Source organism: Microcaecilia unicolor, chromosome 8 (assembly GCF_901765095.1).
Source record: "Microcaecilia unicolor chromosome 8, aMicUni1.1, whole genome shotgun sequence".
Lineage (NCBI taxonomy): Eukaryota > Metazoa > Chordata > Amphibia > Gymnophiona > Siphonopidae > Microcaecilia > Microcaecilia unicolor.
Genome location: NC_044038.1, coordinates 217,547,422 through 217,567,926, shown reverse-complemented (window position 1 = coordinate 217,567,926; position 20,505 = coordinate 217,547,422). Strand labels below are relative to the sequence as shown.

General features: G+C 44.1%; 1 protein-coding gene across 1 annotated transcript in view; it reads right to left on the bottom strand.

Moving 5' to 3' along the window:
- The window catches only part of B4GALT5 (beta-1,4-galactosyltransferase 5), a 129,139-nt gene that overhangs the window by 43,468 nt on the left and 65,166 nt on the right, over nucleotides 1-20,505 (bottom strand). Inside the window, exons 2-3 of the mRNA XM_030212757.1 lie at nucleotides 7,969-8,103; nucleotides 241-354 (exon numbers count right to left, since the gene is read on the bottom strand). Of these exons, the coding sequence (XP_030068617.1) occupies nucleotides 241-354; nucleotides 7,969-8,103 (249 nt within the window). The remainder of the gene's footprint in view (nucleotides 1-240; nucleotides 355-7,968; nucleotides 8,104-20,505) is intronic.

The following is a 20,505-nucleotide window of genomic DNA, read 5'->3' as shown; positions in this document are numbered from 1 at the left end:
AAACATAAGGCACAAAACAACCTGTATTCAACAGCTAGATTCAACATACCTATAGCTGAAAGTATCAAAGTAACCCAAGCCACTCCCTGAATATTGAAAATCTAAATCCCAAAGACTCCTGTGGCAGTGAATGACAAATGTCACAAGCTATAACAAGCTTGAGTGGCTCTTGCCAGTCAACTTGTACAGACTTGTTTCAAGTTCAGACTTTTACCCAAGCTCAATCTAAGCATTACTTACTCATAGAAGGAAATCTTTCAGGACAGGTGCGATTTGGAAGGTAGGTAAAATCTTCAGGAAGAAAAGTTGTAGTTTGAAGGAAGGTTTCATTGTGGTTCAGATCAACGAGAAAATCTAGGAAAAAGTTAACAAAGAAAATCCACTGAAGCTATTAAAGTCTTATTGCTTTAGTACTTCTTAAATGTAATAAATCTGTAAAGCAGAGCAAAGATTCCTATAATCACTGCAGCACCCAGCCTGAGACAAACTTAGCCCTCCATTGCCCCAGGTACAATATACTTAGGGGTCCTTTTAGTAAGCCACGGTAAACAATGGCTTGCAGTAGTGTAGGCGCGGGTTTTGGGCACACATAGAATTATTTTTTCAGCGCGCCTGTAAAAAAAACCCCCCTCCCCCCCCCCCCCCGAAAATGGACGTGCAGCAAAATCAAAATTGCTGCGCGTCCATTTTGGATCTCTGACCTTACCGCCAGCCTTAGACCTAGCGGTAAAGAATTTGTGCAATAATGACCTGTGCGCGTAGACGCTTCCGTGGCTTAGTAAAAGGGGTCCTTACAAGTGAGCCCATCTGGGACAGTGCAAGTACCTGAATAGTTACATATGTAAACCGCTTTGATTTGTGCTTCAATAGAAGGTGGTATATCAAAAATTGATAGACTTACAGGTACTTCCATATTTTATTTCTTAGACAGTCTGTATTTATTTTAATAAAGGTATATTTGATAAACACAGTCCGCTCTTTATATGTAATAAGAAAGAAAGGAGTTCCAGATCAATGACAAACGTTTAGCAAATTACACTTTGTGGAAGGCAGACCATCTCCACTCTAAAAAAGCAGGAGTGTGCAAGTGTCTGCAAACGTGCACTTAACAGTAAAAGATGTGCTGCCAAGTGTGATAAGGGGGGGGGGGGGGGGGGCAGGGCATAAAGAACCATTAGCCACCAGCTTTTTTATTAATGGGTTGAAAGAGTCCGCAGTTACCCCGTTTTTATTAGTCACAATTTCACATGAAGCCACCACAACACAGATGAAAAACCTTCTCACACATTTTTAAACTTACATTTTAAATTTTTGTATGCAAAGGAAATATCCTACTGCCTACACCCCTCTCCTCAAGACCCTTCACTGGCTCCCTATCCGTTTTCGCATCCTGTTCAAACTTCTTCTACTAACCTATAAATGTACTCACTCTGCTGCTCCCCAGTATCTCTCCACACTCGTCCTTCCCTACACCCCTTCCCGTGTACTCCGCTCCATGGATAAATCCTTCTTATCTGTTCTTCTCCACTACTGCCAACTCCAGACTTCGCGCCTTCTGTCTCGCTGCACTCTACGCCTGGAATAAACTTCCTGAGCCCCTACGTCTTGCCCCATCCTTGGCCACCTTTAAATCTAGACTGAAAGCCCACCTCTTTAACATTGCTTTTGACTCGTAACCACTTGTACCCACTCGACTCCACCTACCCTCCTCTCTTCCTTCCCGTTCACATTAATTGATTTGATTTGCTTACTTTATTTATTTTTTGTCTACTAGATTGTAAGCTCTTTGAGCAGGGACTGTCTTTCTTCTATGTTTGTGCAGCGCTACGTACGCCTTGTAGTGCTATAGAAATGCTAAATAGTAGTAGTAGTAGTAATTTTTGACTGAACCAAGCCTGCGGTCGCCAGGCCAGATTACAGTTTATATCTCTGAGCTTCACAGCTGTTGCCACGTAAATAAAACCAGAGATAACACATTGCAGAGTCAGTAGATTATGAAACTAAGAGTACTCTCTGGGGTGGGACTGAGTCAAGCCTTTGATTTCAGGAGATGAACCATATTTGGAAGCCTAAGTGAAGATTGTGGCAAGCAAACAATATTTGCCTCTTTATTGAAACCAAAGACCACCATAAATCGATGCATTAAGGGACACAAAAGGCATGTGACAGAAGCCACTGTACAAATTCATAGTAAACTCCGGTGAAACATGTATTGTTTGAAGGACGAAAAGTTTCACCGATGCTGTGTGTGATGTATCTACAGTGCAAAAGTCAGAATACACAAAGCAAAGCAGTAATCAGAAAACCACCACTTGTTGAAGCACTGTTCACTAGAAAGTGAGCATCACCAACCTAGAATTCTCACTGTAAAACAGTTAACTAGGTTTTTGCATAGAAGTAACCCAGTGTACTCAAGTGAATAATTGAGCATCCCAGAATATCATGCCAGCAAGATATCACACAGTAGGCAGTGGCAGCTGCTTAGGAGTTCTGATTCTGAAAAGTTTTGGTGTTCTACTAAGAGAACCACAAAAAACTGACAGACTGTCTTCAGCATCTCTCAAAGAGAGATGATAATTCCAGTCCTATAGGTAAAGTACAATTTTCAAAAAGCACTTCAGTCTCAGCAGCTCAGTCTGCGCGACTGGAATACTCAGAGAGCGAATAGCACTAGAATGCACCACTATAGAGCTTCAGAGCGAGAAAAGGGCTCTTAAAAATTATCTCAGTAATTCATGGGCTTGCTTTCCCCCCACCCCAAGTGCATGCATTAAGCTGCCCTTAACTAACTTTGGTTAGCGCATCTGGGTTTAAAAAAAGGTTTGGACAAATTCCCGGAGAAAAAGTCCATAGTCTGCTATTGAGACAGACATGGGAAGCAAGTGCTTGCCCTGGGATTTGTAGTATGGAATGTTGCTACTCTTTGAGATTGTGCATGGAATCTTGTTACTCTTTAGGATTCCAGAATTTTCCTGTTCTTTGGGGTTCTACAAGGAATGTTGCTACTCTTTGAGATTGTGCATGGAATCTTGTTACTCTTTAGGATTCCAGAATTTTCCTGTTCTTTGGGGTTCTACAAGGAATGTTGCTACTCTTTGAGATTGTGCATGGAATCTTGTTACTCTTTAGGATTCCAGAATTTTCCTGTTCTTTGGGGTTCTACAAGGAATGTTGCTACTCTTTGAGATTGTGCATGGAATCTTGTTACTCTTTAGGATTCCAGAATCTTGCCATTCTTTGGGGTTCTATATGGAATGTTGCCATGATTTGGGTTTCTGCCAGGTACTTGTGACCTGTCCTGGCCACTGTTTCGAAAACAGGATACTGGGCTAGATGGACCATTGGTCTGACCCAGTATGGCCTACTCTTATGTTCTTATGGTAGGGGGATGCTACGCTGTAATTTCTGGGAAAGTGGGTGGAGGAAGCATCAAGACCTCAAACCGGTGCTTCAGATCACAAGACTAAAGGGAGTGATGACCACAAATTATTTACTTTAAAATGCCCTTGTATAAGGGTAAAGCCACACTATTAGACTGGAGATACTCAAACCACTCAAACTACACTGCAGACTGCATCTCTTTTAGTTTTGCAACTGTGCAAATATTTGAGCATTTGGAAGACATGCACTGATGTATCCAGACGTTAGGTTGGCATGGAAACTCCTCTGTATTGCGATGGTAAGTGAAACCTGCCGCCAGTTTATCCCAGCTTTTGAAATCTAAGTTATGGGACTTTTAAGCAATCACTACGGCGCCTTACAAGAGAGCTCTACTTAATCGCCATGGAATAATTCCAGCAATCTAAACACAACCAATTTCTGTTTATATAAAAGAAAGCATAAAAATAGAAGCTAAGCTAAATAAGGACATATTTTCATATTCAATTTCCCAAGTCTGAGGCTTGAGAAGTGCTCTAAAACAGCAGTGAACATAAGAGCTGCCCTACTGGGTCAGACCAAAGGTCCATCTTGCCCAGTATCCTGTTTCTGACAGAAGCCAATCCAGGTCGCAAGTAGAACACCAAGAAATAGCAAAATATCATGTAAACAACCCCCAGGGATAAGCAGTAGCTCCTGGTTTGATTGGATCGGGCTTCCAAGAAAGCACTGAAGTAGCTGGAACGGACAGTGTTACAACCCTCAACAGCAGTAGTACAAGAGGGAATGGGACTTGATATACCACCTTTCTCTGGTTTTTGCAACTCATTTGTACCTGGGGCAATGGAGGGTTAAGTGACTTGCCCAGAGTCACAAAGAGCTGGAGTGGGAATCGAACCCTGTTCCCCAGAATCAGAGTCCGCTGCACTAACCACTAGGCTACTCCTCCACTAGCAATATTCCATGTAGAAGCCTGCCCTTGCAGATCAGCAATGCGGCCGCGCAGGCTTCTGTTTCTGTGAGTCTGACGTCCTGCACATACGTGCAGGACGTCAGACTCACAGAAGCCTGCGCGGCCGCGTTGCTGATCTGCAAGGGCAGGCTTCTACATGGAATTTTGCTAGTGGAATAGCAACATTCCATGTAGAATCTCAAATAGGGAAAGGGAAATGGGACTTGATATACCACCTTTCTGAGGTTTTTGCAACTACATTCAAAGCGGTTTATGTATATTCAGGTACTTATTTTGTACCAGGGGCAATGGAGGGTTAAGTGACTTGCCCAGAGTCACAAGGAGCTGGAGTGGGAATCGAACCCAGTTCCCCAGAATCAGAGTCCACTGCACTAACCACTAGGCTGCTCCTCCACTAGCAACATTCCATGTACATGCAGGACGTCAGACTCACAGAAACAGAAGCCTGCGTGGCCGCGTTGCTGATCTGCAAGGGCAGGCTTCTACATGGAATGTTGCTAGTGGAATAGCAATATTCCACATAGAATCTCAAATAGTAGCAACATTCCACGTAGAATCTCAAATAGGGAAAGGGAAATGGGACTTGATATACCGCCTTTCTGAGGTTTTTGCAACCACATTCAAAGCGGTTTACGTATATTCAGGTACTTATTTTGTAGCAGGGGCAATGGAGGGTCAAGTGACTTGCCCAGAGTCACAAGGAGCTGGAGTGGGAATCAAACCCAGTTCTCCAGGATCAAAGTCTGCTGCACTAACTACTAGGCTCCTCCTCCACTCCACATCAGGCTTCCTAAAAAGCACCAAGGTAGCTGTTACAACCCTCAAAAGCAGAAATACAACAGCATCGAGCTCCAAGAGGGCCAGGGTGACCTGCATGGAGGGACCATGGTTAAAACCTAAACTCCAATGGTAAGAGCAATGCCTTTCACCTGTAACAGATGCTTTCCATAGACAGCAAGATTGATTGGGCACACGAGTGGGTGACACCATCCTGTGTTGTCAAAGACAGAACAGCTCTCCCATGTGAAGGGGGCTTCTCAGGCTGAGCTTCAGACACACACTTGCAGGAAAGAAATACTTTTTCCATTCACACGCAAAATTGAGTCAGACACACAAATGAGCAACTCCCAAGCTCAGGGATGCTCACTGGTATAGCTAGTTTGTCCATTGCCTGCAAGCAGCTTGTTCAGACTCGCTGAAGTTGCAAAGACAAGCTGCACAGTACAGTTCAACCAAAAGCACCTGTCCCTAACTGAAGGCTGGTCCAAATGGTAGTGAAAAGTGAAAGCATGACGCAAAGACCACATAACTGCTCTGCACAACAGACTCCAAGACAGCTACAGTAACAGCTGTGAGGTTTAACTTCACTAGCTATAGTTTGAGGCAGAAATGATCCAGGATGCTAGCCAGTTGGCTACAGTCCATTCAGTCATTGGAATGCCAATCTGTTGGGAGACTTAACTGCATAGACTGACAGATTCCACTCTAAGAGTACGTGAGTGTCTTAGTCTAGTCCATACTTACTGCATGGATACTTGCCCAGGTTTAGGATAAAAAGCAGGAAGCGCTAGTTCCTCACACATGGGAAGAGAGTGAAAGGATAAATAATAGACGTGCTCTGTTATGATGAAACGTGTATGGTTCACAGTTGACTGATGCTTGAATTTCATTGATTCTTCCACCCCATGTGACCGAGTGAAAAGCACACCTTCCAAGTGTGGATTCCACAGGCTCAGACAGCAGGTTCATGAGACATACAAGGATAATGTTGAAGTCCCGTGGCACAAGAGGCTTCTGTATTAGTGATTTAACAAAGCCCTTTCATGAGTCTGGAAATGATTAAATCTGTGGAATATGTAAGTCTATGGGAACAGGGTAAACAGAGGGCGCTGAGAGGAGTAGCCTTGTGGTTAATGCAGTGGGCTCAGAACCTGGGGATCTGGGTTTAATTCCCACTGCAGCTCCTTGTGACTCTGGGCAAGTAACTTAACCCCTCATTGCCCCAAGTATAATACTTAAGACTGTGAGCCCACTAGGGACAGAAAGAATCTGCATACAGTAAATGTAATTTTTTTTATTTTACATTTGTACCCCGCGCTTTCCCACTCATGGCAGGCTCAATGCGGCTTACATGGGGCAATGGAGGGTTAAGTGACTTGCCCAGAATCACATGGAGCCGCCTGTGCCTGAAGTGGGAATTGAACTCAGTTCCTCAGTTCCCCAGGACCAAAGTTCACCACCCTAACCACTAGGCCACTCCTCCACTGTTGCTACTATTTGAGATTCTACATGGAATGTTGCTATTCCACTAGCCACATTCCATGTAGAAGTCGGCCCTTGCAGATCACCAATGTGGCCGCGCAGGCTTCTGCTTCTGTGAGTCTGACGTCCTGCACATATGTGCAGGACGTCAGACTCACAGAAACAGAAGCCTGCGCAGCCTTCTACATGTGGAATAGCAACATTCCATGTAGAATCTCCAATAGTATCTATTTTATTTTTGCTACATTTGTACCCTGCGCTTTCCCACTCATGGCAGGCTCAATGCGGCTTACGTGGGGCAATGGAGGGTTAAGTGACTTGCCCAGGGTCACAAGGAGCTGCCTGTGCCTGAAGTGGGAATCAAACTCACTTCCTCAGTTCCCCAGGACCAAAGTCCACCACCCTAACCACTCCGCCACTTTGATTGTACCACTGAAAGGCAGTATATCAAATATTACTACCCTGACCCTAATGGAGGATGATTTGCAGTCCAAGACAATAGAGCGGGCGTTCTTACTCTTTTTCGGTTCCCAGACCCTTTTAACTGATCAATGAAACCCTTAAACCCCCTTCCTAAACCACATGTCCACTAGTGACTATTGACAGCTACTAATGTTTACGGTTTATTTGACTTGCCATCCCGCCAATCGTGACAACATAGCAAGGTTTACACATTCAAATAAGACGCAGGAAAGGAACGCAATTTGCAATATCTGTCCTACTAACTGCCTTCATTCTGTCTAGAAAGTTTCAATAAAATGCCTACCAACACCCATCCTGTTAGAATATCAATGAAATGCTTTGATGTCCCCATGCATACCCCCACCCTCCCACTCTGTCAGACTGTCAAAGTAATGCTTTGATGTTTCTCTTATATATACTATCTGCTACCACATTTGCTTATTTCCGATCTGACGAAGAAGGGCAACCTTCGAAAGCTAATCAAGAAATGTATTAAGTTATGTCCAATAAAAAAGGTATCATCTTATTTTCTTTTCCATGTTTTATTTTGTTTGATTTCTATTAATAAAATGCCTCAGATTTCAAGACCCTCCTTCACACCCCATTTGGCCTCTTCCTCCACTCCTTAGGGGTACAGGCACTACTGATTAAGAACCCCTGCAACAGAGGTATTAGAGTATGGAGTCTGGAGGACACGGAGAAGGGTTTAACATCAGACGGTACACCTTTTCCATCTAAATACATAGGTTTCTTTGCTGCCACATAGATACCTTGACTAGGCATTGGTAAACCTAGGGTTTGTTCTACCTTCCACACTGTTAGGACTAAGGGATTAGAGATTGGGATGCAGACGGGTAAAACCACTCAAAGTGGCTACATTATTTCAAACATACCTGTGTCATTCATGCTGCTGTTCCGCCTGGCATAGGCGCTCCGGACCACTTGTTCGAACATCTGTGCTCCTATTGTTCTCATGTTCTCCCGGATCATGATGCCTTGGGCTTGTACCATGAAGAGGTAGGTATTCACTGCAAGAAATCAAGCATTGGGAACAGTTACCAATACACAAAAAAGGATGTTTGTTGTACTTAATTACTTTGAATTCTGCTGCTCATACACAGTCTGTATAGCTTTAAAACTACTTAGCAAATTTAAAGATGTACAGTGGTGGAAATAAGTATTTGATCCCTTGCTGATTTTGTAAGTTTGCCCACTGACAAAGACATGAGCAGCCCATAATTGAAGGGTAGGTTATTGGTAACAGTGAGAGATAGCACATCACAAATTAAATCCGGAAAATCACATTGTGGAAAGTATATGAATTTATTTGCATTCTGCAGAGGGAATAAGTATTTGATCCCCCACCAACCAGTAAGAGATCTGGCCCCTACAGACCAGGTAGATGCTCCAAATCAACTCGTTACCTGCATGACAGACAGCTGTCGGCAATGGTCACCTGTATGAAAGACACCTGTCCACAGACTCAGTGAATCAGTCAGACTCTAACCTCTACAAAATGGCCAAGAGCAAGGAGCTGTCTAAGGATGTCAGGGACAAGATCATACACCTGCACAAGGCTGGAATGGGCTACAAAACCATCAGTAAGACGCTGGGCGAGAAGGAGACAACTGTTGGTGCCATAGTAAGAAAATGGAAGAAGTACAAATGACTGTCAATCGACAAAGATCTGGGGCTCCACGCAAAATCTCACCTCGTGGGGTATCCTTGATCATGAGGAAGGTTAGAAATCAGCCTACAACTACAAGGGGGGAACTTGTCAATGATCTCAAGGCAGCTGGGACCACTGTCACCACGAAAACCATTGGTAACACATACGACATAACGGATTGCAATCCTGCAGTGCCCGCAAGGTCCCCCTGCTCCGGAAGGCACATGTGACGGCCCGTCTGAAGTTTGCCAGTGAACACCTGGATGATGCCGAGAGTGATTGGGAGAAGGTGCTGTGGTCAGATGAGACAAAAATTGAGCTCTTTGGCATGAACTCAACTCGCCGTGTTTGGAGGAAGAGAAATGCTGCCTATGACCCAAAGAACACCGTCCCCACTGTCAAGCATGGAGGTGGAAATGTTATGATTTGGGGGTGTTTCTCTGCTAAGGGCACAGGACTACTTCACCGCATCAATGGGAGAATGGATGGGGCCATGTACCGTACAATTCTGAGTGACAACCTCCTTCCCTCCGCCAGGGCCTTAAAAATGGGTCGTGGCTGGGTCTTCCAGCACGACAATGACCCAAAACATACAGCCAAGGCAACAAAGGAGTGGCTCAGGAAGAAGCACATTAGGGTCATGGAGTGGCCTAGCCAGTCACCAGACCTTAATCCCATTGAAAACTTATGGAGGGAGCTGAAGCTGCGAGTTGCCAAGCGACAGCCCAGAACTCTTAATGATTTAGAGATGATCTGCAAAGAGGAGTGGACCAAAATTCCTCCTGACATGTGTGCAAACCTCATCATCAACTACAGAAGACGTCTGACCGCTGTGCTTGCCAACAAGGGTTTTGCCACCAAGTATTAGGTCTTGTTTGCCAGAGGGATTAAATACTTATTTCCCTCTGCAGAATGCAAATAAATTCATATACTTTCCACAATGTGATTTTCCGGATTTAATTTGTGATGTGCTATCTCTCACTGTTACCAATAACCTACCCTTCAATTATGGGCTGCTCATGTCTTTGTCAGTGGGCAAACTTACAAAATCAGCAAGGGATCAAATACTTATTTCCACCACTGTATATTTGATTCTTAAAGCTATCTGCTAAAGACTCAGCAACTGCACTTAAAGAACTTCAGCTTTGTGAGCTGGGCATAACAACGCATTAGCACTGCTGGTTGATTCAGTCACTAGCCCAGAGGTGGGCAACCTGTGACTCACCATTGGATTTTATACAGCCCATGAGACCATGGGACGTATACACAGAAAACGGATAAAAACACGAGTACCATTCTCTATATATGGAGTGGAGGAGTGGCCTAGTGGTTAGGTTGGTGGGCTTTGGTCCTGGGGAACTGAAGAACTGAGTTTGATTCCCACTCCAGGCACAGGCAGCTCCTTGCGACTCTGGGCAAGACACTTAACCTTCCATTGCTCCATGTAAGCCACATTGAGCCTGCCATGAAGTGGGAAAGCGCGGGGTACAAATGTAACAAAAATAAAAATAAAATATATGTAGTTACCCAAACTGGGATAAGAGGCAATCCAGCAGATAATTCAACTCCTTAGGAAGCAGATTGCTACAGATCTTGTTAATATACTAGACAGCTTTGTACACTAGACATTTCTTTTCATTTTACAGATGTAATGCATTTCACTGCTTTTCCTAAGCCCTTTTTTTCCAGTCCAATTTACTTCTCAGGTGATTTTTGCCCACTTATGTAATGAACACTTGACAGAATGCTAGCTGCCTACACCTTAATATCATAAATATAATCTTCTCCAATAACCTCACTTTAACGCAATTTGCTGAAATAAGCAACTGAGAATGAGCGCTAGGCCCCATATTTTCAAGAAACAAAATTCCAGTTTTAAATTGTATGATAGTTCAACTAATGATGCTTTTTTGCAACCATAAAACACATTTTTACGAAAGGTAGCATAGAACAATTGTGACCAACACAGCATATGTAACAACAGAATGTCTAATAACCTGGAATATTGGATTAGGATGAGAACTGTTTTGTTAAATGAGACCCATTCATGGGCAGGAAGTGATAGTTGAAATTTGGTGGTTTGTCATCACTGTTGGGGTTTTCTCTGCTACTGCTAATTCTGAACTCCAATTTAACTGTAACTTTCTAATATGCATTGGGTAGGTGAAGGGATGGATCTTTTCCTTTTTATAAGAAGTGCTTTGCTTTCTGTAGTCACTCGTATTTTAAGCGATTATCCACGGCTTCAGATAAGCTATTCATTGAAGCCTGGTTTATGCTCGCTGGTTAGGTTTTTTTTTAGTAATTGATGTAGAGAGGTTTTGAAGTACTGTTATTTTTGTTTTATTTCTGTGCTAATAAAGATTACAGTTTAAAAAAAAAAAAATAGAAGAGAGAGAGAGACCATTCATCAGCTCTGTGGAAATCTAGTATATGCAATATGCATGGCAAAGCCACTGAAAGATATGCTCGCTGGAAAGAAACCCCTATTACAAGCTCCAATTTTTGGTAGCCAAAGGAAAGGGAATTACTTCTGTCAAGTTTATTCAGAGATGTTTTTGCTTTTATGTTATCTGTTGCCTCTGAAAATAGTTTACAGTTCCCACAGAACTATTTTGACTAGGGTTAGACCTAACAAAAGAGAGGGAACGAAGTCCAAACTAAAGTCCAAACAAAAAAAACAGCACCACGGGCCTTTAAAAATGGAACACAGTTCTTTAATGAATGAGCCTTGACAAAAAGACCCGACACGGGCCCCTGCGTCAGGGGTCTACATAGAATACAAAAATACGCAGGTGCTAGTTACCGAAACACGGCCCGTGTCGGGTCTTTTTGTCAAGGCTCATTCATTAAAGAACTGTGTTCCATTTTTAAAGGCCTGTGGTGCTGTTTTTTTTGTTTGGACTAGGGTTAGACCAACACCTGAGATTCCATTAAACGCAGCGAATGGCAGATAACCCAAGGAGAGGATTTTACAGAAGGAAGGATAAAAGCCAACTCAAGTTTTCTTGTGTGGACATCCTCATTATGTGGGATGTATGTGCTGGGCTTTAGTTTGTATCAGCTCTTTTGAAGGTTTATGTTCTCAGCATTGTGCAAGTATGGCACGATGACTCACTCACGTGTTTTAGTGTATTGGCAAGGTAACAAGAATAAGTGGCTCCTTTGTTACTGGATTTCTTTTCATCAGATTAAAGAGGTGGATTAGAAGTTATTTTTCTTATGATCATTTTAAAATTATAGTTCAAGCATATGTTCTTACACAAATTAATCATTGCATTAGTACATATGCAGGATACGCACAAAAACTCGTTAAAACTTCAAACTTTCCAAAACACAGCATTTGCTAGAGTAGGCTACTACTACTACTAAACATTTCTAAAGCGCTACTAGGGTTAGGCAGCGCTGTACAATTTAACATGGAAGGACAGTCCCTGCTCAAGGAGCTTACAATCTAAAAGACAGGTGTACAATCTAAAGACAAGTGTACAATCTAAAAGACAAGTGTAGAGTCAATCTGATAAGGCATACTATATTTCTCGAAAGGTTAGGTACCGAAAGCAGCATTGAAGAGGTGAGTTTTAAGCAGAGATTTGAAGATGGGTAGGGAGGGGGCTTGGCGTATGGGTTGAGGAAGATTGTTCCAGGCATAGGGTGAGGCAAGGCAGAATGAGCGGAGCCTGGAGTTGGCAGTGGTGGAGAAGGGTACTGAAAGGAGGGATTTGTTATGAGAGCGGAGGTTACGGGCGGGAACATAGGGGGAGATGAGGGTCGAGAGGTAGTGAGGAGCCGCAGACCGGGTGCATTTGTAGGTAAGGAGGAGAAGCTTGAATTGTATGCGGTATCTGATCGGAAGCCAGTGAAGTGACTTGAGGAGAGGGGTGATATGAGTGTATCGGTTCTGGCGGAATATAAGACGTGCGGCAGCATTCTGAATGGATTGAAGGGGGGAAAGATGGCTAAGTGGGAGGCCGGTGAGGAGTAAGTTGCAGTAGTCAAGGCGAGAGGTAATGAGAGCGTGGACGAGAGTTCGTGTGGTGTGCTCAGAGAGGAAGGGGCGAATTTTGCTGATGTTGAAGAGGAAGAAGCGACAGGCCTTGGCAGTCTGTTGGATATGCGCGGAGAAGGAGAGGGAGGAGTTGAAGATGACTCCAAGGTTGCGGGCAGATGGGACGGGGAGGATGAGGGTGTTATCAACTGAGATAGAGAATGAAGGAAGAGGAGAAGTGGGTTTAGGTGGAAAGACGAGGAGCTCGGTTTTGGACATGTTCAGCTTCAGGTGGCGGTTGGACATCCAGGCAGCAATGTCGGATAAGCAGGCCGATACCTTGGCCTGGGTCTCCACGGTGATGTCTGGTTTGGAGAGATATAGCTGGGTGTCATCAGCATAAAGATGATACTGAAAACCATGAGATGAGATCAGTGAGCCTAGGCTCCAAAGATTACACTAGTTATCATTAACATCTCGGATTATTATTTAGAACATTTATACCCCGCTTTGTGCCACTGAAAGCAGCCCCAAAGCGGATTACAATGAACTGAGAAAACAATTACAATGACAAGAGACGAGGAAGAGGAACAGAGGAAGAAGGGAAGGGAAGAGAGTCTAAAATGGACTGTGGAAAGCCAGGCGTTGAGATGTATCAAAGTGACTGGACCAGCTCCCAACAAGGCGCGACAAAGTGCCGAAGAAGCAGCATGCAGCCTGGAGAGTGGAGGCGGCCACCCGAGGCAGATGACAGCAGCCAACAGACTATCTTTAAAATTTGTATGGGACCAGACTCTGTGTATGGTGTCTAAAAAAGAAATTAGCGCTGGAAAAAACTGCGCTTAGTGCTATTCTATTAAACTTTCTTAAAGTTAGGCGCAGTTTACAGAATACACTTAGCGCCCGTTCCTGTGACTAAATTTAGTTTCAGCCATTTATGCCAACTAAAACCTGGTGTAAAAGCACACGACTAATTTAGGCGAGGATTGGTCATGTTCTAACACACTGCACATACGTTTTAGGAATGCTTACCACCCACCATGCCCCTCCCATGGCCACACCCCTTGAAATCCGCACGCACCACTTTACAGAATACACTTTGCAAGCTATGCGTGTAAATCCTAATTAGTACCGATAATTATCTGTGCTGATTGGCAGAAATGCTGGCCACCGTTGATCACGGTCGGGGCCCGAGGAAGAACACGGAGACCAGCTAACATTAAGCTAAGTTCTTCTATTAAGCTATTGCCTTGTTCTGAATAGTTATAAACTACCCCATAGAGGTTTTTGCTGATGATGAAGAAGCCCTACTCCCGTGTGACTATGTAAAAGTCCGGGAGCTTCTCAAGGCTTTTCCTCGATATCACATTAAGTGTGCAGAGAAGGGCGACGAAAATGATAAAAGGGATAGGACGACTTCCCTATCAGGAAAGGCTAAAGCAGCTAGGGCTCTTCAGCTTGGAGAAAAGGCGGCTGAGGGGAGATATGATGGAGGTCTAAAAAATAATGAGTGGAGTTGAACGGGTAGATGTGAAGTGTCTGTTCACGCTTTCCAAAAATACTAGGACTAGGGGGCATACGATGAAGCTACAATGTAGTAAATTTAAAACGAATCGGAGAAACTTTTTCTTCACTCAACGTGTAATTAAACTCTGGAATTCATTGCCAGAGAATGTGGTAAAGGCGGTTAGCTTAGCGGAGTTTAAAAAAAGGTTTGGACGGCTTCCTAAAGGAAAAGTCCATAGACCGTTATTTAAATGGACTTGTGGAAAATCCACTATTTCTGGGATAAGCAGTATAAAATGTTTTGTACATTTTTGGGATCTTGCTGGGTATTTGTGACCTGGATTGGCCACTGTTGGAAACAGGATGCTGGGCTCGATGGACCTTTGGTCTTTCCCAGTATGGCAATACTTAAGTACTTTAAGAGAACCCACAGTTCTAGAGTGTGCCTACATGTGCTAATTCTCTCATTAGTGCGTGAGCACTTACTGACACTTATTTTCTAGGCAGGAAGAGCTCACGCACTAACCACGTGTTAATCGGTTAGCATGCAGCAATGTAGCTGCGCTGATTAGCGCAATACACACCTACTCTCCTCCCCCCCCCCCCCCAAGACAAGCCCTAGCACTATAAAATAAAATCTATTTCTTAGCACGAGGAAAGTGCACACTGATCCCCCAAACTACTGTGAGACATCTGAGTGTCCCCTGCAGTAGTGATTTTTAACGGTACTGCAGTTTAGTAAAAGGTCCCTTTGAATTGTTCATTATGATGTAATGGAGTATTTATTAATATTTTTAATTTGAACTATTTGGTACATTTGTTAATTCCTAGCAATGGCTAGTTAATATCTTTTTGCAATGCACTCTAAACCGCATAGGTATTAACGGAATAGAAAATCTGTATTACTAATAGAACCCATCGATTATACACTGATGGCCCTGTTTACTAAGCCGCGCTAAAGGCGTGCTAACGTTTTAGTGTGAGCTAATGCTAGAGACAATATATGGGTGTCTCTAGTATTAGCGTCGGGGCTTTTTTTGAGGGGGTACTTGGGAGTACTGCTAAAATTGACCCATGGACCCCAAGTTTTAATGAAAGAGCTCAGGCTCTACACACCCGTTTTGCCTTGTCATAGGTTCTGTGAGTGGCTGCAGGGGGCCTGGCTATTGTGGGGTGGGTCCCTCAGTGATCACCCCACCCCTGAACGGTGGCCTAGCATTTGAGTACCGGCACCTTTTTTGCTAGAAAAAAAACGCACTGATTAGCGTGCACTAATTTTTAGCGCACACTAAAAAGTTAAAACGCCTATAGTGCGGCTTAATAAGCAGGGCCCTGAGTTTTGCTGCTTAACCACATTTCTAACCCTGTTCATTGGTTTTCTTTTTTTCTTTACACTGCTTTCAGGCGTCTAGCTTACTCACTAATCTTCTGTGTGAAACTATGCCAAAACCAGTGTCAACAGTGATTGTTTTGAGTTTACATTTATACCAACCAAGAGGTCATTAAGATCTGCATCAGTGAATTTATTAGATGCTCCTCCTTATCGTACAATTCATTTAGAGAAATACAGAAATTCCATTTTCTATGTTGCAGGTTTGAGAATGTGAAATTCACTGCCTGGTGTTACGAGATCAATGCGTAATTTAGAACGGTTTAAAAGGAGACTGTAAAGACAGTTATTCCAACGAGAATTTGATGCCAACAATACTTAAGTATTGAGTTTTCAGTTGAAAGTAAGATGCTTTGAGTTGAACAGGATTATTTTTGTTAGTTGTCTTACTGCATTTTATTTGAAAGCAGAATATAAAATGTTTTAAATATATAAAAAGACTGAAAACCTACCACACGCTTCCCTGTCCTTGATAATTACTTTGGTCAGCTCAAAGCACTAAATCATGCTTATCTGGAAAACCTTCCCTTTGTAAAAGTGTCCAAGACCTGGTTTCAAGGTACTACTCTGGTCCTGAGCTGAGAGATACAGAGAAAGGAAGGCTGAAGCGCCGAGCCTGCTCGCCTTTCACTGCTGCAGCCGGGACCACGAATGTAAGATAACTTTTAAAATTCGGAACTCGGAGGGAGGGAGGGAGGGAGGGGGGCCTGGAACTCAGAGGAGGGGGAGGGAGGAGAGGGAGGGGGATGGGGGAATGCACCACCTGTAAAAAAAAAAAAAAAAAAAAAATTTTTCAGCACCCCCAATCATTTTGAAAAGTTGGCTCCTATGGTGCCAGCATTTACATCTGCTTTCAGCAGGCATAACTGCCAGTGCCTTAAGTTAGTCGCTATTTATGTGGTTAGTGCTATTCTATAAAGGAGCGCATCCTTTACAGAATACTACTCAGTACTTAAATTTTTCAGCGCGATTTATAGAATTTAGTCCTTTTGTGTGTAAAAATTTGCCAGTATACAAAACCTTCCCTGAACGCAGTGGCCTGAGAATTAGGGGGACCAGGTTCAATTCCCACTGCAGCTCCTTGTGACTCTGGGCAAGTCACTTAACACTCCATTGCCTCAGGCACAAAATAAATACCCGTATTTAATATGTAAACCGTTTTAATTGTAACCACACAAAAACAATATATCAAATCCCATCCCCTTTCCCTTTGTAAGCTTGAATTCTCTAAAGTTTTCCTAATTTTTTTTTTTTTTTTTTACAATGTACACCTTTAGGAAATCTTTAAAACTGATTTATTTCCCTCCTACAGTTCTAATTTATCAACCATTAATGCAAGCACATTCCCCCTTCTGCGCGCTTGTCCTGAATTTTTCATGATAATATATAGTAAGTGTCAGCAGATAAAGACCTGCACAGTCCATCAAGTCTGCCCATCAAGATGGCCAAAGTTGAATCTAGCACTCTGCAGTCTGAACAGTTCCTGTTTTTTCATGATTAAACACTCCCTGCTAATTTTGAGGCACAGACCGTAGAAAGTCTGCCTGGCACCAGTCCTACTTCCCAATTATTACAGTTGCTCTTGAAACCCACTCCAGCCTCAATCCTGATCTGTTTTAGCCATTTACAAGACCCAGACCATACAAGTCTGCCCAGCACTGGTCCTATTTCCAACCTCTGATGAAGTCATTTAAGTTTTACTTTAATTGGATCCCATTCTTTTTTTTTTAATAGAGTGTTCCTCTGTGTTTATCCTACACATTCTTGAATTTCATCACTGTTTGCTTTCACAACCTCTCGCAGGAGGGCATTCCAGGCATACACCACCTTTTCTGTGAAAAAGTATTTCCCCGACATTGTTCCTAAGTCTCCCATCCTGCAACCTCAACTCATAACCTCTAATTCTACAACTTCCCGGTCTCTGAAAAAGACTAGTTTGCATATTAATAACTTTTAACTATTTAAATATCAGTTACAATATCCCCCTTATTCCTCCTTTCCTCTAGGGTATACAATAATCCACTTGTAAGAGCTGGGACTCTGCGCGTTCAGAAGCGGCCTAGTGGTAAACACCCGTCACAAGAGCAAGTCGGGAGGAGAACAGGATTAGAGGAGAGGCGATACTGCTTTAAAGAAAGGAAAAGCTGGACAACGTAATACCAAATAACAAAATGGTCCACCAGACTTGAAAAGAACATTCCGTGGGGAAGAGAGGCTCACATTTTTTAAATATAATATTGCTTTAAAGAAAAAGGACACTGGTAACATACAGTGACAGGCCTAAGGAGGTCAGGTGGGGCTAATCAGGATGTGGTTTTCAAAAGAGAAAATCCTCCAGCAGATGCACAGGAAGCTGAGGACAGAAGGCCAAAGGGCTACCAGTGACCTGGATAAGCTAAAAACTAGCACCTAGCTGGGGATATCCATGTAAGTCTGCAGCTGAACTTGCCCAACATTCTTACAGGATATATGAGTAGGTAAGAGTGTGTGGTTGCCGCCTATTGCTTAACTTATCCCGTGTGCGATATGCCTGAAGTATTTCTGGAAGGTCCTGATGTTGCACTGAATGGATCCATACTGTCACCCGTGGAGCAGGCTATATAAGGGGGGGGGGGAACCCAAACACATACCAATGTTGTAGTGCAAGGGCCTGGCTGTATGACTGTTTCCAACAGGATATAGGCAGTGTCCCGTTACAGCACTGATAACAAACATTACAGCAATCAATGTCTGGCAGTTTCTGAGTTATTCTGTCTACACATTCTTTACAGAGCTACCCTCTCGTAATCATTCACCAGGAACCTGCCAGGATAAGACTTCTATATCCCCACTCAGTGCAGTCTCTCAAAAATAATGCATGTTAAGGTGAAACATAAAGATGTTCCTGTAATCATTATAGAATGGTAAACTTCAGATAGTAGACAACCTGGTTCCCGCCAGGGCCTCTTGGTTTATTTGGCAGTTCTTCTCTCTCCATGTCCACTATCCATCTTCCCTCTGTGTCACTATCTCCCTGTTTAGTATTTCCTGTGTCCCTGCTCCTATCCTCCCACCTTGTTAAGCCTACTTCTGTCTCTATGTCTGTATTCTTGCCCTATCCCTTCATTTTCCTTCCCTCCTCCACCTACCTGTCCTCATCCCTCCCCGTGTCCAACATATCTCCCCTCTCTCTGCCCTTCCTCATGCCAGGAATTTAGCTAAAAGGTCCCTCTCTTTCCTGCTCCTGACCCCACTTCACGGGTCCCACTATCTCTTTCCCTTCTTCCCTCACAGATCCTGCCAATATTTCATTTCCTTCTCTCTCTTCCTCCCCCCTCTTCCTGAATTTCCCTCCCTTTACCTGCAGGTCCTGCATCCTCTAGCTCTCCCCTTCTGTGGTGGTATGGCAGCTCACACCCCCTTCCTCCCCCCCCCCCCCCCCCCCCAGTCTGGCTTCTCTCTTCTTCCCTTTCCTCCCTCCCCCAGCAGTCTGGCTTCTCTCTTCTTGCCTTCCCTCCTCCCCCCACTTTAGGTTTTTTTTTTTGTTACATTTGTTCCCTGCGCTTTCCCACTCATGGCAGGCTCAAATTACATGGGGCAATGGAGGGTTAAGTGACTTGCCCAGAGTCACAAGGCGCTGCCTGTGCCTGAAGTGGGAATCAAACTCAGTTCCCCAGGACCAAAGTCCACCACCCTAACCACTAGGCCACTCCTCCACTGTTGCTACTATTTGAGATTCTACATGGAATGTTGCTATTCCACTAGCAACATTCCATGTAGAAGTCGGCCCTTGCAGATCACCAATGTGGCCGCGCAGGCTTCTGCTTCTGTGAGTCTGACGTCCTGCACGTACGTGCAGGACGTCAGACTCACAGAAACAGAAGCCTGCGCAGCCTTCTACATGGAATGTTGCTAGTGGAATAGCAACATTCCATGTAGAATCTCCAATAGTAGCAATATTCCATGTAGAATCTCCAATAGTATCTATTTTATTTTTGTTACATTTGTACCCTGCACTTTCCCACTCATGGCAGGCTCAATGCGGCTTACATGGGGCAATGGAGGGTTAAGTGACTTGCCCAGAGTCACAAGGAGCTGCCTGTGCCTGAAGTGGGAATCAAACAGTTCCTCAGTTCCCCAGGACCAAAGTCCACCACCCTAATCACTAGGCCTCTCTCTTCTTCCTTTCCCCCATCCCCAGAGTCTGGCACAGTATCTCTAGCCTTCCCTTCCCCCCTCCCCACAATGATGTAGTGGCTCTTTCTCCATTTCCCCCCTCCCAATCCACAGATGCAACATTTCACCTTCTCCGCCCTCTCCGCGTGGGATGCAGCGGCACTCTTCCTCCCTGCAGCGCTGCCCTCCTGGGCCACCAACAGTGTCAATGAAATAAGCACACTGCCTTCGGCAGCTCAGAAATTTTCCCTCTGTTACAACTTCCTGTCCCTGCACAGACGGGACACTGCAGGGTGAAAGCTCCCAGGGCCGCCAAGGGCAGTGTGCTTACTTCACCGACACTAATGCTGTCGGCAGCCCAGAAGATAGGAGGGCACTGCTGCAGGGAGCAGGAAGGAAGAAGTGCTACCACATCCCATGAATGCATGAGTGGAGGGGGGCTTTGGCGTGTCAGCTGGAGACGGAGCTGAATGTATGTATCACACACCAAACGTGCATGATTTGGTATGTCTGAATGCAACTCCCTTTACACTTGGGGGGGGGGGGTGGAATTCAGTAAATGGCACCCAAATTTAGGCGCCAGGAAGTTCTGCACTAAACTAGTATTCTGCAAAGGGTGCCCAACCTTTACAAAATACTAGCTTAGTGCAAATCTTGGCCAAAACTTGGTGCAAATGCTGGTATCCAACTAATATAGCCAGAGACCGCGCTAAGACGCCGCA